At 39.5% G+C, this 22,269-nt stretch overlaps 1 protein-coding gene across 5 annotated transcripts in view; it reads right to left on the minus strand.

The window, feature by feature from the left end:
• Positions 1 to 22,269, minus strand: part of SPIRE1 (spire type actin nucleation factor 1) — a 120,952-nt gene that overhangs the window by 11,099 nt on the left and 87,584 nt on the right. For 3 of the 5 annotated variants that reach the window (XM_065753553.1, XM_065753556.1, XM_065753555.1), the window contains exons 7-10: positions 16,658 to 16,744; positions 16,151 to 16,280; positions 12,269 to 12,310; positions 4,235 to 4,398 (exon numbers count right to left, since the gene is read on the minus strand). In XM_065753553.1, the coding sequence (XP_065609625.1) occupies positions 4,235 to 4,398; positions 12,269 to 12,310; positions 16,151 to 16,280; positions 16,658 to 16,744 (423 nt within the window). The remainder of the gene's footprint in view (positions 1 to 4,234; positions 4,399 to 12,268; positions 12,311 to 16,150; positions 16,281 to 16,657; positions 16,745 to 22,269) is intronic. The other 2 variants (XM_065753554.1, XM_065753557.1) reach the window with 1 other exon arrangement.

Genomic DNA, 22,269 nt, shown 5'->3' on the forward strand with positions numbered 1-22,269 from the left:
GCCCTAGAAATAGTACTGAGAAAAATGTTGACCTTACACAGCACTGTATAATTTTCTAAGCTCAACTTTTGCAGAAACTGGAATGTAAATGGGACACGGTTGGAATTTAGTGCATTTAACCTTCACATTTTAAAGAGGAGGATCAAAATGAATCCACTGTGACCTCTTAATTTACCACCAGTAATTGTACTCAAGTTCTTAGAAGGATTTTTAACTACGGGAGATGCAGTAAGTCAACTTTATATCTCATACTAGCAAGGAATCAGTCCTTGGATTTTTCTAGCCTCAAAGGAATAACAGGTACTCATACAAGCGACTCAGAGAAAGAGAAATTAAGCTCACTGCTGTGTAATTCCTAATGCTGATGTGTTTCTCTCCTTTCTTCTGTATTAAAAAGAAATCACCTTCATTACATGATTCGTCACAGCAGCTGAGATCAAGTCCAAGGTGAAACAGGCTTTGACTAACACCTGATATCTAAGGCATCACGCCACCCAAATTATCAGATCATTCCATCTCAATCTTGTGTCTTCGGCCACCAGATACCAGTGAGATACATCAATCACAGGAGCCTCCCCAAGGAACAGTCGAAGGACTGATTATGAATGCTGTTTATCTCTAATGCAAATGCTTTTAACCAAGGAGTTGCACATAATTTAAATTGCCGACATTTACAAGAGGAGGCCTGCTCTAAGAAACAGAAGTGGCTGAGCCTCGCTTTCTCACACAGATTTCTCTAGTTATAGAACTGCAAGCAGGAAAATCCCCACTAGCTGAAAGAATGCTGCCTTTGGTAACAGCAAGTCAGAAAAGAAAACCTGGCAGGGTCACCTCAGTGAACACCATGCATCACAGGACAGAGGCCTTAACAAATTGCCATCAGGTGATCTGTACTTTCTGCTTAGCCCAAGGACATGTATGCACTGCATACAAAGATACTGTGATGTATACTGTTCCACTCTGTATGCCTCAATACAGTACTCTGCAAAGAAACTCCAACCCGGTCAGATCTCAAAACAATACACTCAATTTAACATGGTGGTTCATTTTTCATCATCCTATATTGTAAGTTTTATAACAGACTGAATCATGATTCAAGCAAGAATTTGTGCACAGAGCTTATTTACGTGGTTTTCTGATCCTCATTTCCTTGCATTTCTCCTGTGCCTGAAACAACTGAAAATGTCAAAAGCCTAAATATACTGCATATAAAATTGTAAAATAGTGATTATGGTAGATTTTTACCTCTTGCCAATTGCCACGTTCCACTGGAAAGAAATAGCTTAAAAATACTGACTATTCTTCATGCCACTTCTGAAATCAAGCTGGATATGATATCTTAGATGTTGCAAAGCTATGTACCGCATGGATGTCTCCATCTTTTCCCCCCTTTTCTGAAAAAGCTGTAGCTACTTCATTAGTAATGGCTGAACTCACTAATTTGTGCTTTCTGGGGGCTATTGTGGTGGCCTAGGAGACTCAAAAAAGAGAGTGAAAGAAATACACATAAACAGGGCAACACATGGCTTCTCTACGGTAAAGACTTAGAAGAAAGGTCCCAGAAGCTATACTTCTTATACTAAAGAATGATAGGGAATGAACTGACAAGAGTCAATGGCTAAGTATAAAATATCAACCCAGGGAGAATGGAAGCCAGGAGGACATTGTTTGACATATTATCTTGCTTAGACAATAGGCATTCCTAGTTTATAATGTCAAATTACTTCTGTTCACAAACTCATGCACCGAAAATGCTATTACTGACCTATGATTACTCAAACATAGAAAAATATTTTTGAGAATGAAATCTTGTGTAGGAAGCACTGATGAACCTTCCTACAAATGTCTTTGTATCATTGCAGTGACTGTTAACTATTATCATCAGCAACATGACTTCTCATGTTTGAGGTTGGATAAAGCCAGCACCTGGAATTGTGCACTTCTCCACTAAGAACTGAATAACTATAACATTAACTTTATAATACAATAAAATTATTTAGACATTATATATATAATTTAGATGTTTACAATATTAAACGTGCCGAGAAAGCAGCAGCTTTAAAGGCATCATTGTAAAACACTACTACACTACTGACATGATTTTTGTCCAAGTTGCTGGACAAAATTAGGAAGATACCATTTTCGTATCTGTATCAAAAATGACTATTAGATTTATACTTCTCACCATTTCTATCCATTATTCTATAAGCAGTGCAGAATAAAACAAGGACAGAAAGTAAGAATGGATTTGTACACTATTCATCCTTGCCAGCAAATGGGTACAGGGCTATATCTGACTTTTCCCTTCACGTCTGTCTGTAAATACTGACTGCTGGGGTATAGTCAACATCACAACACAATTGAGAAAAAGAAAAAGGGGATTCAGGGGAAAAAAATGCATCTGCATCACATCCTGTTCAGAGCTCTGTAGCTCAGCACTGCATATATTTGCATCCTGTAATTTAGGACATAACAGAGTCATCATTCAGCTCCCAGTGAGTAACTCTAAATAGGTTAAACTCAGTTCAGATTGAAGGCAAAGAGGTGCCTGAGATGCTTGTAAGCAAACAGGACAACACATACACTTCAGTGTGTTACACAGAAATAAAATCCAACAAGTCAGATATACTGACAGAGCATACTTCACCTTCTTCAGACCTTCTATGTCCCATCTGCCTTTGTCAGCTTGTTAAATTTCACCCAAACTCCCTCCAGTATGTTTGTTTATATCACTTTAGCACTCTTCCTGAAACCCTACCAGTACTCTGTTGGGCAATTTAATAGTCTTAATTGCTTCACCAGCTACTTTTGTTGACTCAAGCCAATACAGCATCTGTTCTCTGTGACAATTTGATGGGGCTGATTTATTCTTCAATTTATCTTTTGCTGTATGCCCCAAAGCTTTTTTCTATATGACTTCGCTTGCCTGCACGGTATTCCTAATCAATACTCACAGTCATACATTGAATTTTTCCCTCCTATAATAACTGCTTAATGTTTCCCTTTACAGAATTTTCTTTTGCTAATTTCTGCTCATTTTTCCACGTGAAATATCATCCTGCATTAGCTTCAGGATACACTGACCTAAAAGCTGAGAAGATGGGAGTTCAAAATCCAGTTCTTTCATTGAGAGGTCTCAACATTCCTGTGCTCTGCCCAGCTTTGTTAATATTAACAAAACCTCACATAGCCTCTATTGTAATTTTAAACACTGCTGAGAGATTTCAGAATGCTGATTTCTTCTGCTCTCAGTATGAATGCACCCAATTACAAATTACCCTTAGGATAACCCCTAACACAAAGAGGGTCAACTTCATGTGGATAAATAATTTTGTACACAAAAAGATATATTTATCTCCACGTTTATTTCTCCCTAGCCTCCAATCACTCAGCTTAGACGCCTTTGTAACCGCCTTGTCAGGAAACCCCACCTTCCCCATTTAACAGAGAGAAAGAGAGCCAGGGAAGACTGCCTTCTCCTGGCCAAAATTAGCCTCTCTGAATAAACCCTGACTTTTCTGACAGCTTAACTTTCAGAAAGGTATGATCTCAGTAATATTATTGGTCCAAAAGACAAAATTCATTCTTGACAATGTAATACCGGTGCTTCTCAAAGGCTATACTCAATGCGGCTTTTAAGCTAGAGAGATTTTTTAATCCTTTCTTCTTTTAATGATTCCTAGAAATCATTAATTCTCTATCTGAGAGAGTGTGGATTCAAAGCTGCTTCCCCATCTAAGTGGTATCTTTTCATCTCTGTCTGCAAACACTTGCTAGGTGTTACTTCCTAAGCCTACATAACAGCGTAACCCACTGAATTTGCACTGAACTCCAACCTCTCTGGCAAAGCTGATTCTCTTTATTTAACAGCTGCTAAGGTGGGGCTGGGCTCACAGCTGAGGCCTTTAACAACAGCTCCTGCATGGGTGCCAGAAGGGTGAAAAAGAATTGTCTATATCCCCAAAAGTGTAACTGCTACACATACGCTATGGACGGATACTGGGCATTAAAAAAAAAAAAAGAAAAAAAAGTAAATACTGGGATTGAGGACAAAATCATCATTCAACTTTTTAAAAAATGTTCTAATTTCCGAGATCCAATCTTGTTATTTCTGAAGCAGACACAGCAAATTCTCATTACAATCTACAAAGACACTTAGCTGACTGGTTCAGCCAATTAAGGAATAGGACTAAGCTCTGACAAAGAAGAAGCAAGGTCCATCCTGATGCTTTACCTCTGAATCCGAGCTGTCAAGTTCAGCCAACGTGGGAGCTTTCAGGAGTCTCTTGCGCTGCACTGTCACTTGCGTGGCCCCATTCTGCTTCCCCCGTGATGCCACACCACCGTTTGCTACAGAAGCATCTGCTGATTCCCTTCCAGCCTCTGGCGCAGAGACATCTAGCGAAAGAAACAGGACAGTTGGTGCTTGGACCTTGTGCCCTACACAATCAACTTTGCCTCCTCAAATCTTACTGTAAAGGCCATACACACAGAAGGAAAAAAAAATCATCGTGATAGTTCTACGTGTGCAGTTGTTCTACTTCAGCAACACTCTGCTGAGAGCTACAGGCAATGGCTTATGGTACAGAAGCAATATGAAGGAATGGAAGCAGTGGGAAAAGCAGCGGTGCAGAATACTAAAAAAAACACCTCAGCCTAACCCCGGTAGACTTTATAAACTGACTCCTGTGTTGAAAGCCAGAATATTCTTCCTGCAACTCATAGTCTCTAATTAATTATCAGAAGAAGGTATGGTCATATCTGGACAAGTGGGTTTCCAGTGAATCTGAAGGCAACGCCACACAAAAATTACTAGGCTTAGCGTGGAGTAAATCTAGTTATTCCTGTGGGGACAGAATTACACTTTATTCTGCAGTATGCAGAAGAGGAATGAGAATGAGCTAAATCATCAGCACTCATCAAAAATATGCACAGTTTGTAGGTTTGCATGGTCATTTGTATTAAAAATATGTCTGTGAAGCTAAATCTTCATGTAACAGCAGAAACACGAAGCTGCTGTTCTTTTTTCATCTGCGTGTGTTTTACAAGGATGCAACTCCACCAAATAAATAACTCAGGGTTTCTGGCCGTGTGCAATGAGGATGCAACTCTGGCAATTTAAGCCCAGGGTCTGCTGTGCTTAGCCTAGCTTAGCTTAGATGTTAAGATAATGGCCTGGGCTTTGATATTTTAGGGGAGCTTAGAGTTTGGTCTGATAATTCAGCTTTATCCCTGTAGAAGTACAAAGTGTAGTATTCCAATCTGAAGAAAATTACATTGGAGGGAGAATGAAGAAAAGCTTTTAATCTCCCATTTGCATGTATGCCTAAGCATCTGGTCTTTCTACAAATGTGTTTTTCTACCCATGTAATTACATGACTCCTTCCCCAGGCTTGTAATAACGAAGTACCTCCAGGTATTTTAGGGTTAAGGTAATTAAGTGTTATTATTCTCGTTTTTACACACGGTGATGGGAAGGTCAAACGACTCGTATCTTAGGTTACTAAGAGGACTATGGCAGATAAATAATATAGTCCAGATATTCCCAGTGACAACAATGCAAGTACTCGAACACCATCAAGAGTCACTTGCAGCATTGCTCTGGTTTCAACAGAGACAGTCACTGCTGCCACAGTCTGCACTGACCAAAGTTGTTCTTGCAAAAGTTAATTTAAAACTATATGGTATAGACAAAGCCTTAATTGCAGTATTAGGTCAGTTTTACAACATTCTCACCAGAGCTGCTATTTAAAAGAATAATAATAAGAATACGTCAAATGAATATGTATTTAAAACAATTGATTAGGTTAAATGCTGAAAACAGAGGGAAAGGGCAGCAGACATATTACAGTTCTTCAATAAATCATATCTTCAACTGGGAATGCAAGAAAAGGGGATTATTTGGACTGTTAAAACCATGGCGACATTCCAAGCCTGTGAATCTACTGTGTGTTCTACAGTATTATTACTGCCTTCAGGTCCTCCCTACAAAGAGTTGCAATCAAAGACTTAGGCTCTCCAACCCTTAGTTCCTATCTTCAAAGGCTTTGCTAATGGCTGTCCCTGACTAGCATTATGGCTTCTAGGTCATGTTTTTCTCCCCTCCTAGATTTTTGCGAGTACAGCATGGGTGTCTTCCACATCAAATGCATTCCTGCTTTAATGATCACTCTGTGCAATTCCAGAAAGCGACAGCAGGAAAACGAAAACCAAACTGCCTCCCCTCCCCACTGCCAACACCACTTCATGAGATCTCATAACTAGCTGGCAAGCAGTTGACTGAAGAAGCTTGGGGTTTTTCCCAAGTGAACAAGAGAAAAACTTTTGATTTGTCTTTTGATTGCACAGGGAAGTTTCTGAACAGACCAAAGCATTAGCCCCAGCACCAGGAACATGGTGGCCAACATTATTGCCCTCCTTCCAAAAAGAAAACACGTAACAGAGTTGGGGAAAGGGACTAGGAAGCAGCATCCACCAGACATCTCCTAGCATTACAGGATGTGATATTAAAGAACTGGGTACTGAAGGCCTGTGGAGTAAATTATGTATTTTAAAATACATAATTATTTATTTAGTTTGTTTGTTTGCTTGCTTCGTTTTCTAAGATTTTAGGCTCCTGAAATGGAAATTTCTGATCCATTTTAGAGGTAATTGATGTAGTCAATCACTACCTACACAGCCTAAAAGTGTTTTTATTTCTGCACTCACATGTATGCGTTGTTTAGAAACATACTGTTTTTGTCTTCTTGAAATACCAGAGAAGCTTTAAGTGAACCCAGGAGACAGCCACAGTATTTGTTTTGAAGGGCTCTTCTCAGCAGGAAATATTATTTATCACCATAAAAAAACTGGAAGTGTTTTTACAATTTGAGAGCACTAAAGAATAAAAACCTCCAAAGATAAAACAAACATCAAAAAAAAACACACCAACATTCACTTATAAACTTTTTGGGGGCCAACAGTGCTTCAGTTCAGATTATTACTCCTGTACTTTCAGTACTGGATATACATGAAAAGATGGATTATCACAATTTAAAGGAAAAAACACAAAACTTCAGCTTCATCCATCAGATTTCAAAGAAAATAATTTGTTCCGAAATAAAAAACAGAATTTGTTAGCTAATGTAGAAAAAAAAATCATGACTTTGTGTAAGCTCCTTTAGTGATGCACTCAGGCAGCAGAAACATTATTGTGTGTCAAATAAGCATATATTACCACAAACAAGATAAAATTATTCAGGATACATAAGTCAAAAACAATGAATAGACAGGTGCTTATAAAAGGGAGTATGACAGAAGAAATTAATGGAAAATTCACTGAAGCAAAAAATACATTCGCCCATTTAAAATGAATAGCAGTTTCACAATCTCTAGTTTCACCGAATATCTAAATGTTTTGAAGATAATTCAACTGATATTAAAAAACAAACAACAAAACTTCATGTGAGTAACAGCCTGGAATTCAGACTTCACTGGAAATAGAGTCAGACCCACTGCGAGTGCGTTATTTCTCCCTATTTTCAGGCAGTGAGTACAATGAATAGTACCTGCAAATTGGATTAATGTTGGTTTCTTCAGAGATTCTTCTGAGCTATCGTTACAACAGGAAATGTTGCAACATCACATCTTAGACTTGATTATCATCGTGTCAGCCTTCTCTAACTAGTCTTTTAACAAGGGAGAGAAAAAACACCCTAGGATAATATGAAATTTCCTTGATTTACATTATGATTGTATCTCTTATGAAACAAAGAATAAGCAGACCACAGATTACACACAAACTACAGCAGTCATGTAACCATGCTGCCTGCTCCTAACCAGCTCTCCTTGTGAAATAATAACTACAGAAACTTGAATTTGATTCTATACAGCAAACCTGCTCTCCAGCCTTACCATTTTTTCACTAGGTTTGAAAGAAGACTAAAATGGATGCAGAATTAACACTTGTTTTCATTCTGCTAGTTATAATGGTGGATGGCAAGGTGGGTTGAGAACTGGCTAGAAGTAACTAGAGGTGTTCCCCAGGGTCTGGTGCTGGGTCCCGTCTTGTTCAACATCAGTGACCTGAGTAATTGGATAGAGTCCACATTCAGCAAGTTTGCTGATGATACAAAGCTGGGAGGAGCGGATGACAGCTGAAGGCTGTGTACCATTCAGCAGGACCTGGATAGACTGGAGAGTTGGGCAGGGAGGAACTTGATGAGGTTCAACAAACACAAGTGTAGAGTTCTGCACCTGGGAGAAATAACCATACGCATCAGTACAGGTTAGAGGATGACCTGCTGGAAAGGAGCTCCGCAGAGAAGGAGCTGGGTGTCCTGATGGACAGCAGGTTGGCCATGAGCCAACCGTGTGCCCTGGTGGCCAAGAAGGACAAGGGAATCCTGAGGTGCATTAAAGAGAGCATGGCCAGCTGGTTGAGGGAGGTGATTCCCCCTCTCTGCTCTGCCTCACTGAGGCCATATCTAAAGCCCTATGTTCAATTCTGGGCTCCCCCGTAAAAAAAAAATAAAAAAGGGGGGGAGTGGATCTCCTAGAAGGAGTCCAGTGCAAGTTAACAAGTTGACAAAGATGATAAAGGGCCTGAAGCATCTTCTGCACGAGGAAAGGCTGAGAGACCTGGGGCTGTTCAGCCTAGAGAACTGAAGACTGAGTGAAGAACTGATACCTGAAGTGCAGGAGGCAACTGGATGAGTCCAGAATCTTTTCAGTGGCGTGCAATGATAGGACAAGGAGCAATAGCCAAAAACTGGAACATAGGAAGTTCCACACAAATATGCAGAACTTCTTTATGATAAGAGTGACAGAGCACTGGAACAGGCTGCCCAGAGAGGTTGTGGAGTCTCCTTCTACAGGGATATTCAAGACCGGTCTGGATGCCTGCCTGTGCAACCTACTGTAAGGTACCTACTTTAGCAGTGGGGCTGGACTTGATGATCTCTAAAAAAGCCTGCAATTCTGTGATTCTGTGTACTATACTGGGAAATATTATATAATGAATAGAAGTAACAGAGGTGTGATGTTCCTTTTAATGAACTGGGCTGGTGAAGTCCAGGACATGAGAACTAATAAATCTATGCCAAGCAGTCAGCCTTTTGCTGGTGTTTGCATAACACTCATTATTGTATTATCTACATTAAGAGATTATTGGGACTTGGTGGAGTTCCCTCCTCCATGAAGAAGGGTCTGAGGCATAGGTTGTGTAAAACCAACAGTAATGCAAATTACCTCATGGAGTTGGAAACCATGTGAAGTTTGGGTTTAAAAGCTTCAGTTTCCTTTTTCTTCTCCCTCTTTTCCCATTCTCAAATGAACTAACTGTGGCTTAAATAATATCTTCAAAGCAGGTGAGCTCACAGCTTTGAGGTAAGATCCTGAGCGTTAAGGGAATTAGTGACAAGTCTTTTGAGCCATATTCAATGCCATCCATTGAAATAAAGATGCTTTTAAGTTATTTTTCTACAAGAGGAAGCAGCCACTGCCTGCCCTGGTCCCTAGCCAATATTGGAGTATATCTCTGATTACTGTCATCATATGTAATTGCTTCCTCTGCTCGCTAGCAGGAACGTGTGCTCCTCTCTTCCCCACACTGACAGTGGCAGGGAGATAGGTGGACAGAGTGACAGGTCAATGTCACTACCTTGTTGCCAGAGAAAGCTGCACACGGTAAGTGTAACTGTGCCCTGAGCCTGTCTGCTAGCACTTACAAGAAAACAATTCTGATTTTCAGCAGGTTTGTGTCATTGTGACAGCAATTCCATCAAGCAGAGAGCAATGAAAGCAGTGAAAGAGCAAGTATGTGGAAGCAGAATGAAAGCACAGTCTAGTTTCCTTGCCTCCAAAATAAAATAAAAAAATAAAAAAATAAAAAAATAAAATAAAATAAAATAAAATAAAATAAAATAAAATAAAATAAAATAAAATAAAATAAAAAGAAGAAGCAGCAGCATACAAAGTAACAGCACTCAAAACTCCTGGTTATCTGCCTACTGCCTATGTCCCAACCCATCCACTTCATTTGTACTAATCATCACTCAAATGGTGCCTCACATCCAGCTAACTGCGAGGTTTTACTCATCCTGAACTAACTTCTGAAGGTGATTTATCAGATCACTCACTCACACTGTATGATGCTACTTACTGAGAACCACATGACAGGGAAAAAAAAAAAAAACAACCAAAAAACCAACCCAATCACATTTAGAAGATGGACAAAGAAAACGAGAAGAGTTCTTCAGTGGTCAGTCAAAAAGTGCAATTCCAAGTACAGTATAGAATGCTATGCAATTACTTCTTCAAAGTAATAATATAATGGTAAAGTACTGACTATGAATGGAGCATTAAGAAAGTATCTTTTGGATTTAAAAAAAAAAAAAAGGATGCCTTGGGATTCTTAGAAATAAAAGGCAAAAGAAGCAGACGTGAAGAAGGACAGATATGAAATTTCTGTTCCACTGATGACTGGCAGATTTTGTTTTACAGTCTTAAAACTGAAGCAACTTACAACTTCAGGCACATCTGAATGTAAGAGTACTTTCTGAAACCTGGAGTTTGACTGCTCATGCTGTTATCTGCCCCTGGGGGACACTTCAGCTTTCAGTAGAGTAAAGCACTACACCAAGTGCATGCATAATTTGGAGCCCACCAGACAGCTGTAGTAGCTGTACAATACACTGTCAGCAGAGGGTTTCACAAAAGGCCTGAGCTGGATTAACAGCTTGCCACCACCTGTGACAGGGAAAGCCTGTTCCTTCCTCCCATCCACCCATGCTCATTGTCTGCCATCAGCCAGCTCCAAGATCATATAGCAAGCAGGTCTAAAACACTGAAATAGCAGAAAGCCAACCTTGCAACAATACGAGAATTTGTGTCTAGTTTATATGAATTGAGTCAGTTTATCTTCTAAATAAATGAGCACAGAGGAGGAAGGGGAAACTGCATGCTTAGTGAGGAGAAAAAGGAGAATGAGCTTCCTCCTCTCCTTTGGCAATGGCAAGCTGCTTGCTCGGCTCTGCCATGACATGGAACCACATTCAGAGATTCACATGTGGACTTCATTCCTGTATTACAAAGCTATTGTATTTGATTGTATCATGGTAACCAAATAACTTTTTTTTTTTTTTCCTAGTTAGTTGACAATCAGCCATCATTTCAATCAGATTATGCCTTTCTAAGGAAAAGAGAGGCTAGAGGATTGGTTGAGAAACAGAGGAAGAGAGCTCTGCAGAAGGCCTGGATGAAATGTTTCTGTATGCAACTGGAATGGGGTGGGTGAAGGACACAGCTGGCGTTGCTTCTTCATAAAATGAGAGCAAGGGTTTATTTGGTGTATTTTTTTTCAGGAGACACCAAGGGAAATTTAGCTAAGAGCTAGCATAGAAGACTTTCTCAGCAAACAAGTCTTTGAGGCTAATGTAGAATACTGATAGCCTCAATAATAGCATTTGGGCTTGAGCATCCTGTAAAGTTAGTGCACAAAAGGACCAAATTTACTGTACAGCTAGCAGGCATAAACTCTCTCAGAAGTTGCAGTCTCTGAAGCAGATCAGGTTTGTACAGTCACTGAATGCCCTAACTGATGGCCCACTAAGAAAAGCCTTTACATTTGGTATTAGATGGTTGATGAAAGATCAGCCGTTGAATTCCTCTATGTCAATTGTTAACAGCAAACCTTTGCAACTTCCTTTGTTAACCAGCAAAGCAGGAGGATTTAATCTCTTTTGAGGGAATGCCTTTGATTTCCTAACTCACAAAGTATTTACTTAAAGATTCTCAATACAATTGGCAGTTCCTTTCAAGATTAGTGTCACAGGTGTATTTCATTAAATCTAGAAAGGCAGAAGAGTTCAAAACTAGTTTTTGGATACGAGAGAAATGAAGTCTTGCAAATAACAGTCTAGTCAGAAAGTGCCTGTGAAGACACCAAGGTCAGATTAATAAATAATAAGCAAACCAGACTTGAAGGTGACAGTGTATTCTTTTTAAAATCTTGAATAGCTCCAGACTACCTTAGGAAGGTTATTTATTTAAATAGAATGCCAGCATGTTAGTTCAGATGAAATACAACTGTTTCCTGTACCTAGGTGTACTTTCGAGGCAGGGGACATGGAGACATTAACACAAGTAATTAATCTTAATTTTTATTTTCACTGACCATATCTTGGAAGAACCCCTTCAAGTTTCTTTCTTAAATGGGAATTCAACAAACAGATGGAACAGATTTCACAATAAGCACAATGACCACGTCAGGTGTTGCTGCACCTTTTACCTGACAAGTCAAAACTGTAAGACATGCTAAGTGGCCGCATTGCTGTAAAAAAGAAATAAAAACAACAAAAAGGAAATGATTCAGCTGTTAGAAAAGCAGAGGGGTAATGATAACCAAAAATTTAATTCCACTCAAGGCATTTTGGATTCTGTTGCCGAAATCCAAAATGTATCAGACACTATTGCTTTACTGCAGTAAAGCTTCAGGCCTGAAAACTACAGCAACATTAAGTGGGACTTACAAACAGAGCAAGAATAAGGATACCTGTACAGTTGTAGAACCAGATTTTTGGAATTAATATCAAATACCAAAACAAGAAGCAAGTATCTCAATAGCACAGTATTTTCAAACAAAATGCTATGAAAGAAAGAAAGGAGAGGGAAAAAGAGAGACAAGTGAGAAATAAAGAGCTGAAAAAAACGGAAAGCACAAAGCCACATTTCACACAGGTTTCAGTGACCTGAAATAAATATTTCAAATTTTTTTGAGCGTAATCTCCAATGATTATAATTAAACTAATAAAGAGAGACACTCAAGTTCAGCTTGAGCAGTTGTTTCTTTGAATAGGAAAGAAAAAAGAAAAGGTCTGTAAGTGCGATTTGTGCTGATTTTTGTCCTTTTAAAAAATCCTGAGTGGATTTAGCTTTTAAAATGTATTCATATTATCCTCTTCTCTTAGGGCCTCTAGCCATTTTATTCCTTGATAAGAAATGGTCAGATGTTCTTTATTTCTGGAACGTTTACATAACCAATAGCTTTGTTCCTTGCCAGCTTAGTCACAAAAAATCGCACATGAAATTACAATCTCTGGATACAAGAAAATCACATGGCACAGCTGCTGAACCTTCCTCTGGCCCTTTGGCCTGACTGCAGCGCCGGTCCCAAACACACACAAACCATTGCTGTGCTCAGCCTGCCCCCATTTCCAGTTACACAGCGTCATTCAGGGAGTAGGCACTCAATATACTCTCAACTGAAACCAAAATTTCAGTACGCTGATGTAGATAAGCAGGCCAGGCCCAGCTACAAGAATGTACCAGAACATGTCAAAACTGCCGTCAGCTTATCTGTGATACCTGTGGGTGACAAACATGCACGCCAGCAGGAAGGGGTCTGTCAGCCACATATACTGCTGCGTTAAAACAAGATGAAAAAAGGTTGTGCTGGGAAAACCTTTGCTCATAAGTGTAAATTTAGGCAGGGAACACAGTAGGTGGCTGACGCTGAGCCAAACTTAGGAGTCAGGGCATTTTTCCTGTAGTTCATCACCAAGACAACATCAGCCACAGGCAGCAGCCACAGAAACAGCATCTAATTTGCTGTCCAAAGCTAACATAAAGGCAAATACATTCTAAAGCATGTGGGTTCTATCACTTAATGCTGAGTTCTAACTGAAGGCTGATAAAGTGCGTATGAAACAAAGTTTTCTCCAAGCTCCATGAGCTCAACTTGCTTGAGTCATAAATCCAAGCTTTCAATTCAGAGGGCATGTACCTCAAAACTGTGTTTGTCTTGATAGTTTACTCTGATGATGTGATGATGCCATTTATCTCCCTGGTGTCTCCCTTTATAAGTTACCAGGATTAAACTATCACTCCCAAAGAAGTTTTAGCTCAACTGTGGCTGGCCTTGGAGCAGCTGCAGCTCACGAGCATGGCTTGCAGGCTGGCACTTTGTTCCAGCAGCTCTCTTCACTCAGTGACGACTCACAATGGAGAAGATCTTACCTGTGTTGTGCGGAGCAAGGGAGCAAAGCCTGTGGCTGCTGGGAAGCATATGCCACAGATGCAGAGACACTGCAGAGGAGGAACTGTAGAGTACAGCTCTCTTCCCCCAGTACTCAAATGTGGGTATGTGCTTGACTGCTATGAAGTGAACAACAACAATTAACTTTGGGATACGTGGAACATACCATATACTCCCATGTATTTCACTCTAATGCTCCATTTCTATCTTTTTAATATCAACAAATATTTCTGTCCAGATGGTGTAAGTGTCCCAAATTGTGTTTCTACTCAAATTTGTAATACTTAAATCTTTTTGCCTCACATTTTGCTACACTAAATTAGATTTAACCACCAACTAACTATTGGCACATCTATTTGCAACACATGGAAAGTCACTAGCACTATTTCATCCTCAGATCTGCAGGAATTTTATTCCAATAAGAACCTTGGGCAGAACAACCATTTCAATGTGACAAAAATCCAAAACCTCATGTTTCAACAAAATAACGATTATTTTCAAATTATTTTTTTAATTTCCTTTTTCTTTTTTCCATTCCTATGCCTACAGCAAATTAAGCATTTGTATGATTCCACATTAAACTAATAAAAAACTTCAAAACTACAACTGGAAAGTAAAATTCACATTCATCCCCTTTTCCACCTCCAGTAATATGACATTTAATCTAAACAATTCATTAGACTGAAGGGATATTACCACAGTTCCAGAACATAAATAATTCCTTCTTTAGTTAAAGAATTGGTAGAAGACAGATATTCCTCACTGGAGGGCATATCCTGAAATCAACTCAAAAGTCCCAACCAGTAATATTCCAAAATCCAAGACTGCTTTAGAAGCTGTTTACTAAATGGGTTTGATGTACTTTGTATTTGTTAAAAAATAGCAAAGCATAAATAAATAAATTGAATCTGTTGCCCCTGACAGGGCATGGAGAACATGTAAAATGGTCAAGTTAAATATTTAAAAGAAAAGCAAAGAATTGTTCCACGGTTTTACAAGCTTCCTACATTTAGAAAAATGTTGATAGCTATCAGAAACATTGGTTGGATGCAGCAAGCATTAATTGAATCCAGAGCAGAAGCTGGAAAGCCCAAAGAAACAATATTCAAAACATCATGCATTTAAAACTGCACACAAGCATTCACCAAACTATACCAAGCACTTCAAAGAGCAATGCAACAAAATGACTAATGAAGCTATTTTTCTCTAGAGACAATGGGTTGTTGCAGTCCTCTTGAATCTGGATCAGTGCCTTTAAGCACACGTGGCAGGCATAAATATTCTGCATACATGGATTATTTCATGCTTTTTCAACCATTAGATGCCACTTTTGCTCTTCAAAAATCCAGCTAGCTCAGTTTTACTGTGCAGTTAAATACCGAGCTTTTAAAGTAAAGTATGTCACAAGGTAAGGCTGCATTTGTCATGCTTTTGTCAATGTCAGAATCATTGAACTAGTGCAAATGGATGGTCCTTGGAAAGTGCACTATTTGTATTTTATAATAGGGTGTTGAATGCACATGGCAGAAACTGCTTTGCAGAACACGTCTTAATTCTTTGTCCACTGAAAATACCCAAGCACATGCTCTATAACTTCTGAAATGATAAAAAGATTCAGATTTAAAATAGAAGCAATGCCTTCAGCAAACAAGTAAAAGCAGATGTTAGAATCGTAGAATGAAATCAATGCTTTCAGCAAACAAAATAAAAGCAGAACTACACTGGGGAAATTGATGATACTAATAAGAGGAAACAAAGAGAATAAAACTAATTAAAAACAGACATACTTAAAGATATACTTAAAGATATGTAAGAAATATTGCACAGGGGAGAACCAACATCCATTCCAGTCTGAGCAAATCTAACACCAACTGTCATAACCTACAAGCAATATAATGGCATTCCATTTATCTAATGCTTACATTAAAAAACACAATGGGATCAAGCTGAACCATACGGTAGCCTATTTTAAAAATAATCTAGTACAAAGACTACACAGCTCTAGAGAAGCCTTTTGGTTCCTCATTCTGAAAGGACAAGAGTTATTTTTATCTTCAGCGACATCTACACAGATACTGCCAATATTGTGGGAAGTTTTCTGTGAATGTTGCAGGTAAAAACTAGCAGTGAGCTTACCCAGCCTGCTACGCCTTATCTCATCAGGTGAGACTGGACGCAGCTTCCTTTCAGCCTTGATTTCCTCCAGTATCCTCTCGTGAAGGCTGCGTGGCCGTGGTGGGGTTGGTTTCAGTTTTCTTGCAGAGGCCTTGGGAGATAAAGACAGTTATATTTACATAAAACAGCGCTTCCTCAAAAGTATATGTCATTATTATTTTATTCTTTTTTAATTAAAAAAAAAAAGTGGTGTTTTAGGCATTTCATCTTATGATTTTATGTGCACTCATTTGAAAAACTGGAAAGAATTTTTTTTTCCCAACTCAGAGATAAAGAGCTGCTGACAGGAGCAGCTACCGGTTGATGCAAGGTTATCACATGCTGCTCTTCAAGAGATCATATTCTATGTACACAATTCAGCATTTCTGAAAGCCCACGTCAGAAACTATATTTAATGTATTCCCTGGACAGAGACATTCTTTACAAAGTCACATTTTTGTTAGGAAAGAAGTACACTGGATTACATACGGGATTTAATGGAGGTCGTGATCGGATGAAATCCAGGATTATTTCATGAGCACTCTTTTTTAATCGAGGTGGAATGTCACCATTGACCTGGAAAGGAGAAAGTAAAAAAAGAGATAAGAAAAGAGATAAAAGATATATTTCCATGTCTTGAATTTATATTTCTGCAGATGATGAGACCAGCTGAAAACTCAGGACATCCCTGACAGAGCCTGCAGTGTTCTGATGCCTGCAGCAGACCTAACAACACAACAATCCACATTCAGAACAGAGGCGAGCAAAGACTTAAGTCACAGCTTTTCAGCTTTGCAGATAGCTACAGAATAACCACATCTACAGCAGCATCAGTCACCAATACTTAGGATTTTGAAATGATGGAATTAAAAACTAAAGGTCATAGCTATAGGAGAATGCAGACGAAGCTTGGGTATCATTTGAAGGAATACGTGCCAACAATTTTTAGGAACATGCATTTGAACTACAACTCTTTGACAATCACTGCACAGTCCTTAACATTCAGTTCTTAGACTCTGATGCTCTTCAAGTGGTTTTCTTGATCTCTTCATCATCTCCCAAGCACTACTATGAAAACAGAGATTGCACCCACGTGCAAGGTGTTGCACTTGGATCACAATAGTCCCAGGTATGTGTATAGTATGGGAAAAGAACTCATAGAGAGCAGACCTTTAGACTTGTCAGACCAGTGGACAAAAAGCTGGGCAAAAGCCAGCAGAGTGTATTTGCGGCCAGCAATAAGGCCAGCAGTATCCTGGGCTGCATCAAAAGAGGGGTGGCAGCAGGAAGAGGGAGAGGATTGTCAGACTTTGCTCTGTCCTCATGAGGTCTCACCTGGAGTACTGTATCCAGTCCCAGATTCCAACAAAAGAAAGATGTAGTGATGTGGGGAGTGGGTCCAGAGGGCCATGAGGATGATCAGGGGCTGGAGCATCTCTAGCATAAAGAAAGGTTGAGGGAGCTGGGCTTGTTCAGCCTGGAGAAAAGAAGGCTATGGGGAGACTGCACTGCAGCCTTCTGGTGTTTAAAGGGAGCTTATAAACAGGAAAGAGGCTGACTTTTTGCACAGTCTTATGGTGACAGGACAATGAGGAACAGTTTTAAACTAAAAGATGGAAGATTTAGGTCAGATGTTAGGGGAAAATTCTCCACTCAGAGGGTGGTGAGGCAGTGGCACAGCTGCCCAGAGAAGCAGTGGTGCCCCATCGCTGGAGAAACTCAAAGCCAGGTTAGACTGGGGCCTTGGGCAACTGCGCTGCTGGGTGGCAGGCCAGCTCTGCTGGCTGGGCATTAAGGTCCCTTCCAACCAAAGCCAATGTTTGATTATATGATTTGCTTCATGCAATGCATTTAAAATAAGCTCCCTTCATTTTTTGTATTTACCAAATTTCTCTGCTGTTCTGGTCATGAAGAGTTGTCCTGGTCTGGAAATCCCAGCAGAAGAGAGAATCTCCGAGTTTCATGTCTACCCCTCCATGTGCATGTTAAATGCTAGTCAAGGGTAAAGCAGTTTGCCAATATGTCTAGAAAGTAAAGTCACTAAAATGCCATGGCACTGAAGTACAGAGACCAGATGAGAGGCTGTGTGAGAAGTGCTCTCACTCATTTGTATTTTTCCCAACAGACAGACATTTTTTCCACATGTACCTCATGTTGCAGGTAAGAACATATATAGCTCATTACAGGAGACCACAATTACTACATGTACAAGATATAAAACAAGGCAACAGAGATTTTTGTATTATCTGAAGAATGTCTAAACTGTAAGCTGGGAATAATGGTATGGATTTGCTTAAGAAACCCATTTGTCAAGTTCAGTCTTAGGTAGCACAGTGTCTAAGCACCCTATCAGGGATGAGAAAACATCCCATGCCACATGTATTTCTGGCACCTTTCACTGCTATACAGTACCTGAATAACAGTCTCACTCTTTAACATGACAGAAATTCCCATAATAATTTATTCCTTAGACTGATTTCCCAAATTTCAACACTTTTTCTTCTTTTTTTTTTTCAAAAGCTGATGGCTTGACTTTGTTTAGGAGAGATAAAACACAGCTCTGTTTTGCCAGATCATGTTTGCTAACCAGAAGGAATGCTGCAGTCAGAAAAAGGGGTTAAAATTCCCATACGGCTGCCTGAGTGAACCCTAACTAAACCTCAGCAATGCCATGCAGCTTCCACACCAGCTCTGCCAACCCGGAATATGCCCAACACATAGGCTGAAGAAGTGATAGCCTCCCACTGAAGAGGCATCCTTTCCCTGGCAAGGAATTGGATGCAGAGTCCCCCTGCACTGTTTTATTGCCTTCTTAGAGACTCTTCTGGAGGCATCCTACCCCAGACAGAGTCCAACATCCCCCCCACTCACACTACAATATTCCTTAGTGGAAACTTCATACTCTCTGCCACAGAAAACCAAGCTGCTAAACCATGCAACATATCATCTTCCTAGAAACAGTACAGTAAAAGTAAAATGAAAAAGATTTATATTAAGTGATGATTACACATTTTATGATAAGGAGAACCTTAATTTAAGTGATGTGATTGATTTCCTCTGTTTAAAGACCGAGCTGTTCTTCAAGGCCAGCATGGTTTGCAGATTCTTAATGAAATGCTAAATCTCTCATCCCCAGGTTGCTGTTCATCAGATGTCAAAGTTGATAGCTTAAGTTGGGAATTATTACCATCAGAACAGTCATTTTGTACACTGATAATCTCACTTCCAGCCTTGGGGAATAACTCTTCACACATCACACTAGGAAATAAATAATACATGGCTCTGAGCGTTTCAGCTCGGGGCACTCTATGCACTGGCTTAACATCATGAGAGCACAATTAGTATCAGTATTCTAATTCAATTGGAAAAGGAGAAAAATAACTTCTGCTTATTTTCACAGGACATGGAGGAAGCTGGTGACAAAGCAAGTGAGTGTTTATTAGTTGCATGAGTCAACAACCCAGGAATGGGAGCACCGAGGGCAGAATCTCCCTTCTCCTCCTCTGCTCCTGAAAAGATGCTGATGGGAAAGACACTGAAAGGGAGCTTATATCTTCTCTGTTCACGATACATCTATCTATTCACTCAAACTCAGTCTCTTTCTAATGAGCAATTTAACATGCATCTTTTACTTTTAATTAATTAATTAAAATTCATGGCTCAATTAAAGTCTAATCAAAGCTATCTTGCACAGATGCAGAAGAGAAGCAAAATTATCTTTTCATCAGATACCAACAGCCTCAACTGCAAATATCTAATATCTAAATAAATACCTCAAAACATTGTAAAATTATCCTAAATCTTCATGTGTGCAAAATGGCTTTTGTACAGCAGTATGCATTAAAACTGGCAGTGTGGGAAAAAGAAAATCAACAATCACAAAATAAATAAATAAATAGAGATTTAAACAGTTAAAGCACAGAGCATTAACCATGACTACATGTGCTTGGTTCCAACCTGCTACCATCAAATTTTAATACATAAATATTGATTTGCAGTTAAAAGTCTAACAGCAAACGTCACTTGCTTTGCCACTAGTCCTGTGGAAATCACTTGAGCAAAAGGAAAGTAACTTTGGCTGAAGGTCCACCTTTAAAAATGGTGATCCCCAACCACAAGGACATTGCATGTGACTCACAAGAACTATGTCACTTATCACTGATATTCAATGATCTCAGCCATTTATTTTTCACACTACAAAAGGCAACGGTATGAAGAGTAGAAGAATCCTGTCTCTAACAGGTAGCATGAAAATGGTAATTTTGTATTATCTAGAAGTTTTCAATTAAAATGAAATTGCAAACACTGACATTGCCAAAAGGGGACATGCTATCTCATTCCTCAAAGAGTCCATGATGAAGTCCTATTACAAATTCAAGCACCACAGAATCACAAAATGGCTTGGATTGGAAGGGGCCTTGAGGATCATCAAGTTCCACCCCCCCTGCCACAGGCAGGGCCACCAACCTCCAGATCTGGCACTATGCCAGGTTGCCCAAGGCCTCCTCCAACCTGGTCTTGAACACCTCCAGTGTTGGAGCAAGTATGCATTACAAGAAGATACAGTTATGTCAAATGTCATGATGCAGTGCAGTGCTTCAGCTAACACAGTTGCTACGTGGTGCATATCAATTTTCTGATATACCACTGCAGAAAACTCAAGTGTGAGTGTCTGTTCTTTAGTACTTCACATTGTAGGGCACTCAAATCACACTGCTTCACCTATATATCTGTCAGAGACAAAAGTTTACAACTCCATCTGAGGTGAGGTCAAGATCTGCACCTCTACATGCAGAGCCACTACCTCCTGGAATAGCTCTAACATATGATGAGAATTTGCAAAGCTCCCTGCTGCACCTAGGACGCCTCCTAAACTTCTGCAGAAACATGTGACAGAGGCAGAGAATGACAAAGGGATGGTTCCCTGCTTAGAGCAGATGAACACCACTCAGTAAAGACAATTCCAACCTGCGTGCAACAGAACAAAAGCCTCTGTAATGCCCAACTGGACCAACCACACCAACCACCTGGAGTTGTCCTTAGTGATGTCCTCCTCACATCCCTGATGTCAACTCGAAGTGCCTGACATTTCATTTATAACTGCTACTGCAGTTTAAACACTGTAAGATTCTAAATATTATAATGAAACAAAGAAATTTTTGTTGAAACTACCTCAACAACCATCCCAGAAGATTCACAGATCAGACATTTAAATGACTGGATATTGCTGATAGCAATAACTTCAGCCTACACGCCTAAACTCACCTTCTGTAATGCAGTCATGCTAATATTACTGTATCACAGATATTTGTGGAGAGCTCAAATACTGAGATACAAGCACTGCAATTACAGAAGAATTTAATTATTAAGCAATAATAGTATGTTTGGATACAATATAGAAGGTATCTCAGAGCCACACACTGAGAAACTAACGTAAGAGCTGCCTACTGCTCAGGAAGTAGAGTGGACAATGCACATCTTGGATGGAAGAGGTGGGCAGGAAGGAGAACTAACTGTGAATGGAGGAGAAATTAAAAGCTGTAGATTTACACATAGCATTAAAAAAGAAAAATGAAACGTGTCAGAGTAATTTAAAATCTCCTAGTATCCAAGACTTTACCAATGTTTGTTCTGCAATTCTAACTTGCTGTCAGCGAGAGCTCCATAGAATGAAAAAAAATGTATTAAAGCTGCTCAGGTAAATATGCAAAAGATTACAAAATGCTGGGATGGAAGTAATCTTGTTCCTATGACAACCACAGAAACAATGGATCCTGCATCAGAACAACAGAGAGATGACGAACTGGAAATTATTTTCATATGTACTGAAGCAGAAATGTAGAGGTCACCAAAATTAATGAAACTAATTATTTGCCATAAGTCCAGAATTCAATGTTTTATATCTTCAAGACCTTTAAGACATCATAGATGACTTGTGAGAAACAACAGCTCCAGTTAATGGTATCAGTTAACACTGTTGACAATCTGAAACATCAAACTAGTTCCTAAATAATGCACCTCAGTTCCTTTCCTGAGTACTGAGCAGCCAGGAACAGGTCATGCTACACAAAGCCTTATGTTCATAAAGAGTAAAGAATCTA

This window comes from Cyrtonyx montezumae, unplaced genomic scaffold (genome assembly GCF_038088225.1).
Source record: "Cyrtonyx montezumae isolate F1298 unplaced genomic scaffold, pur_monq_1.0 scaffold_8, whole genome shotgun sequence".
Taxonomy (NCBI): domain Eukaryota; kingdom Metazoa; phylum Chordata; class Aves; order Galliformes; family Odontophoridae; genus Cyrtonyx; species Cyrtonyx montezumae.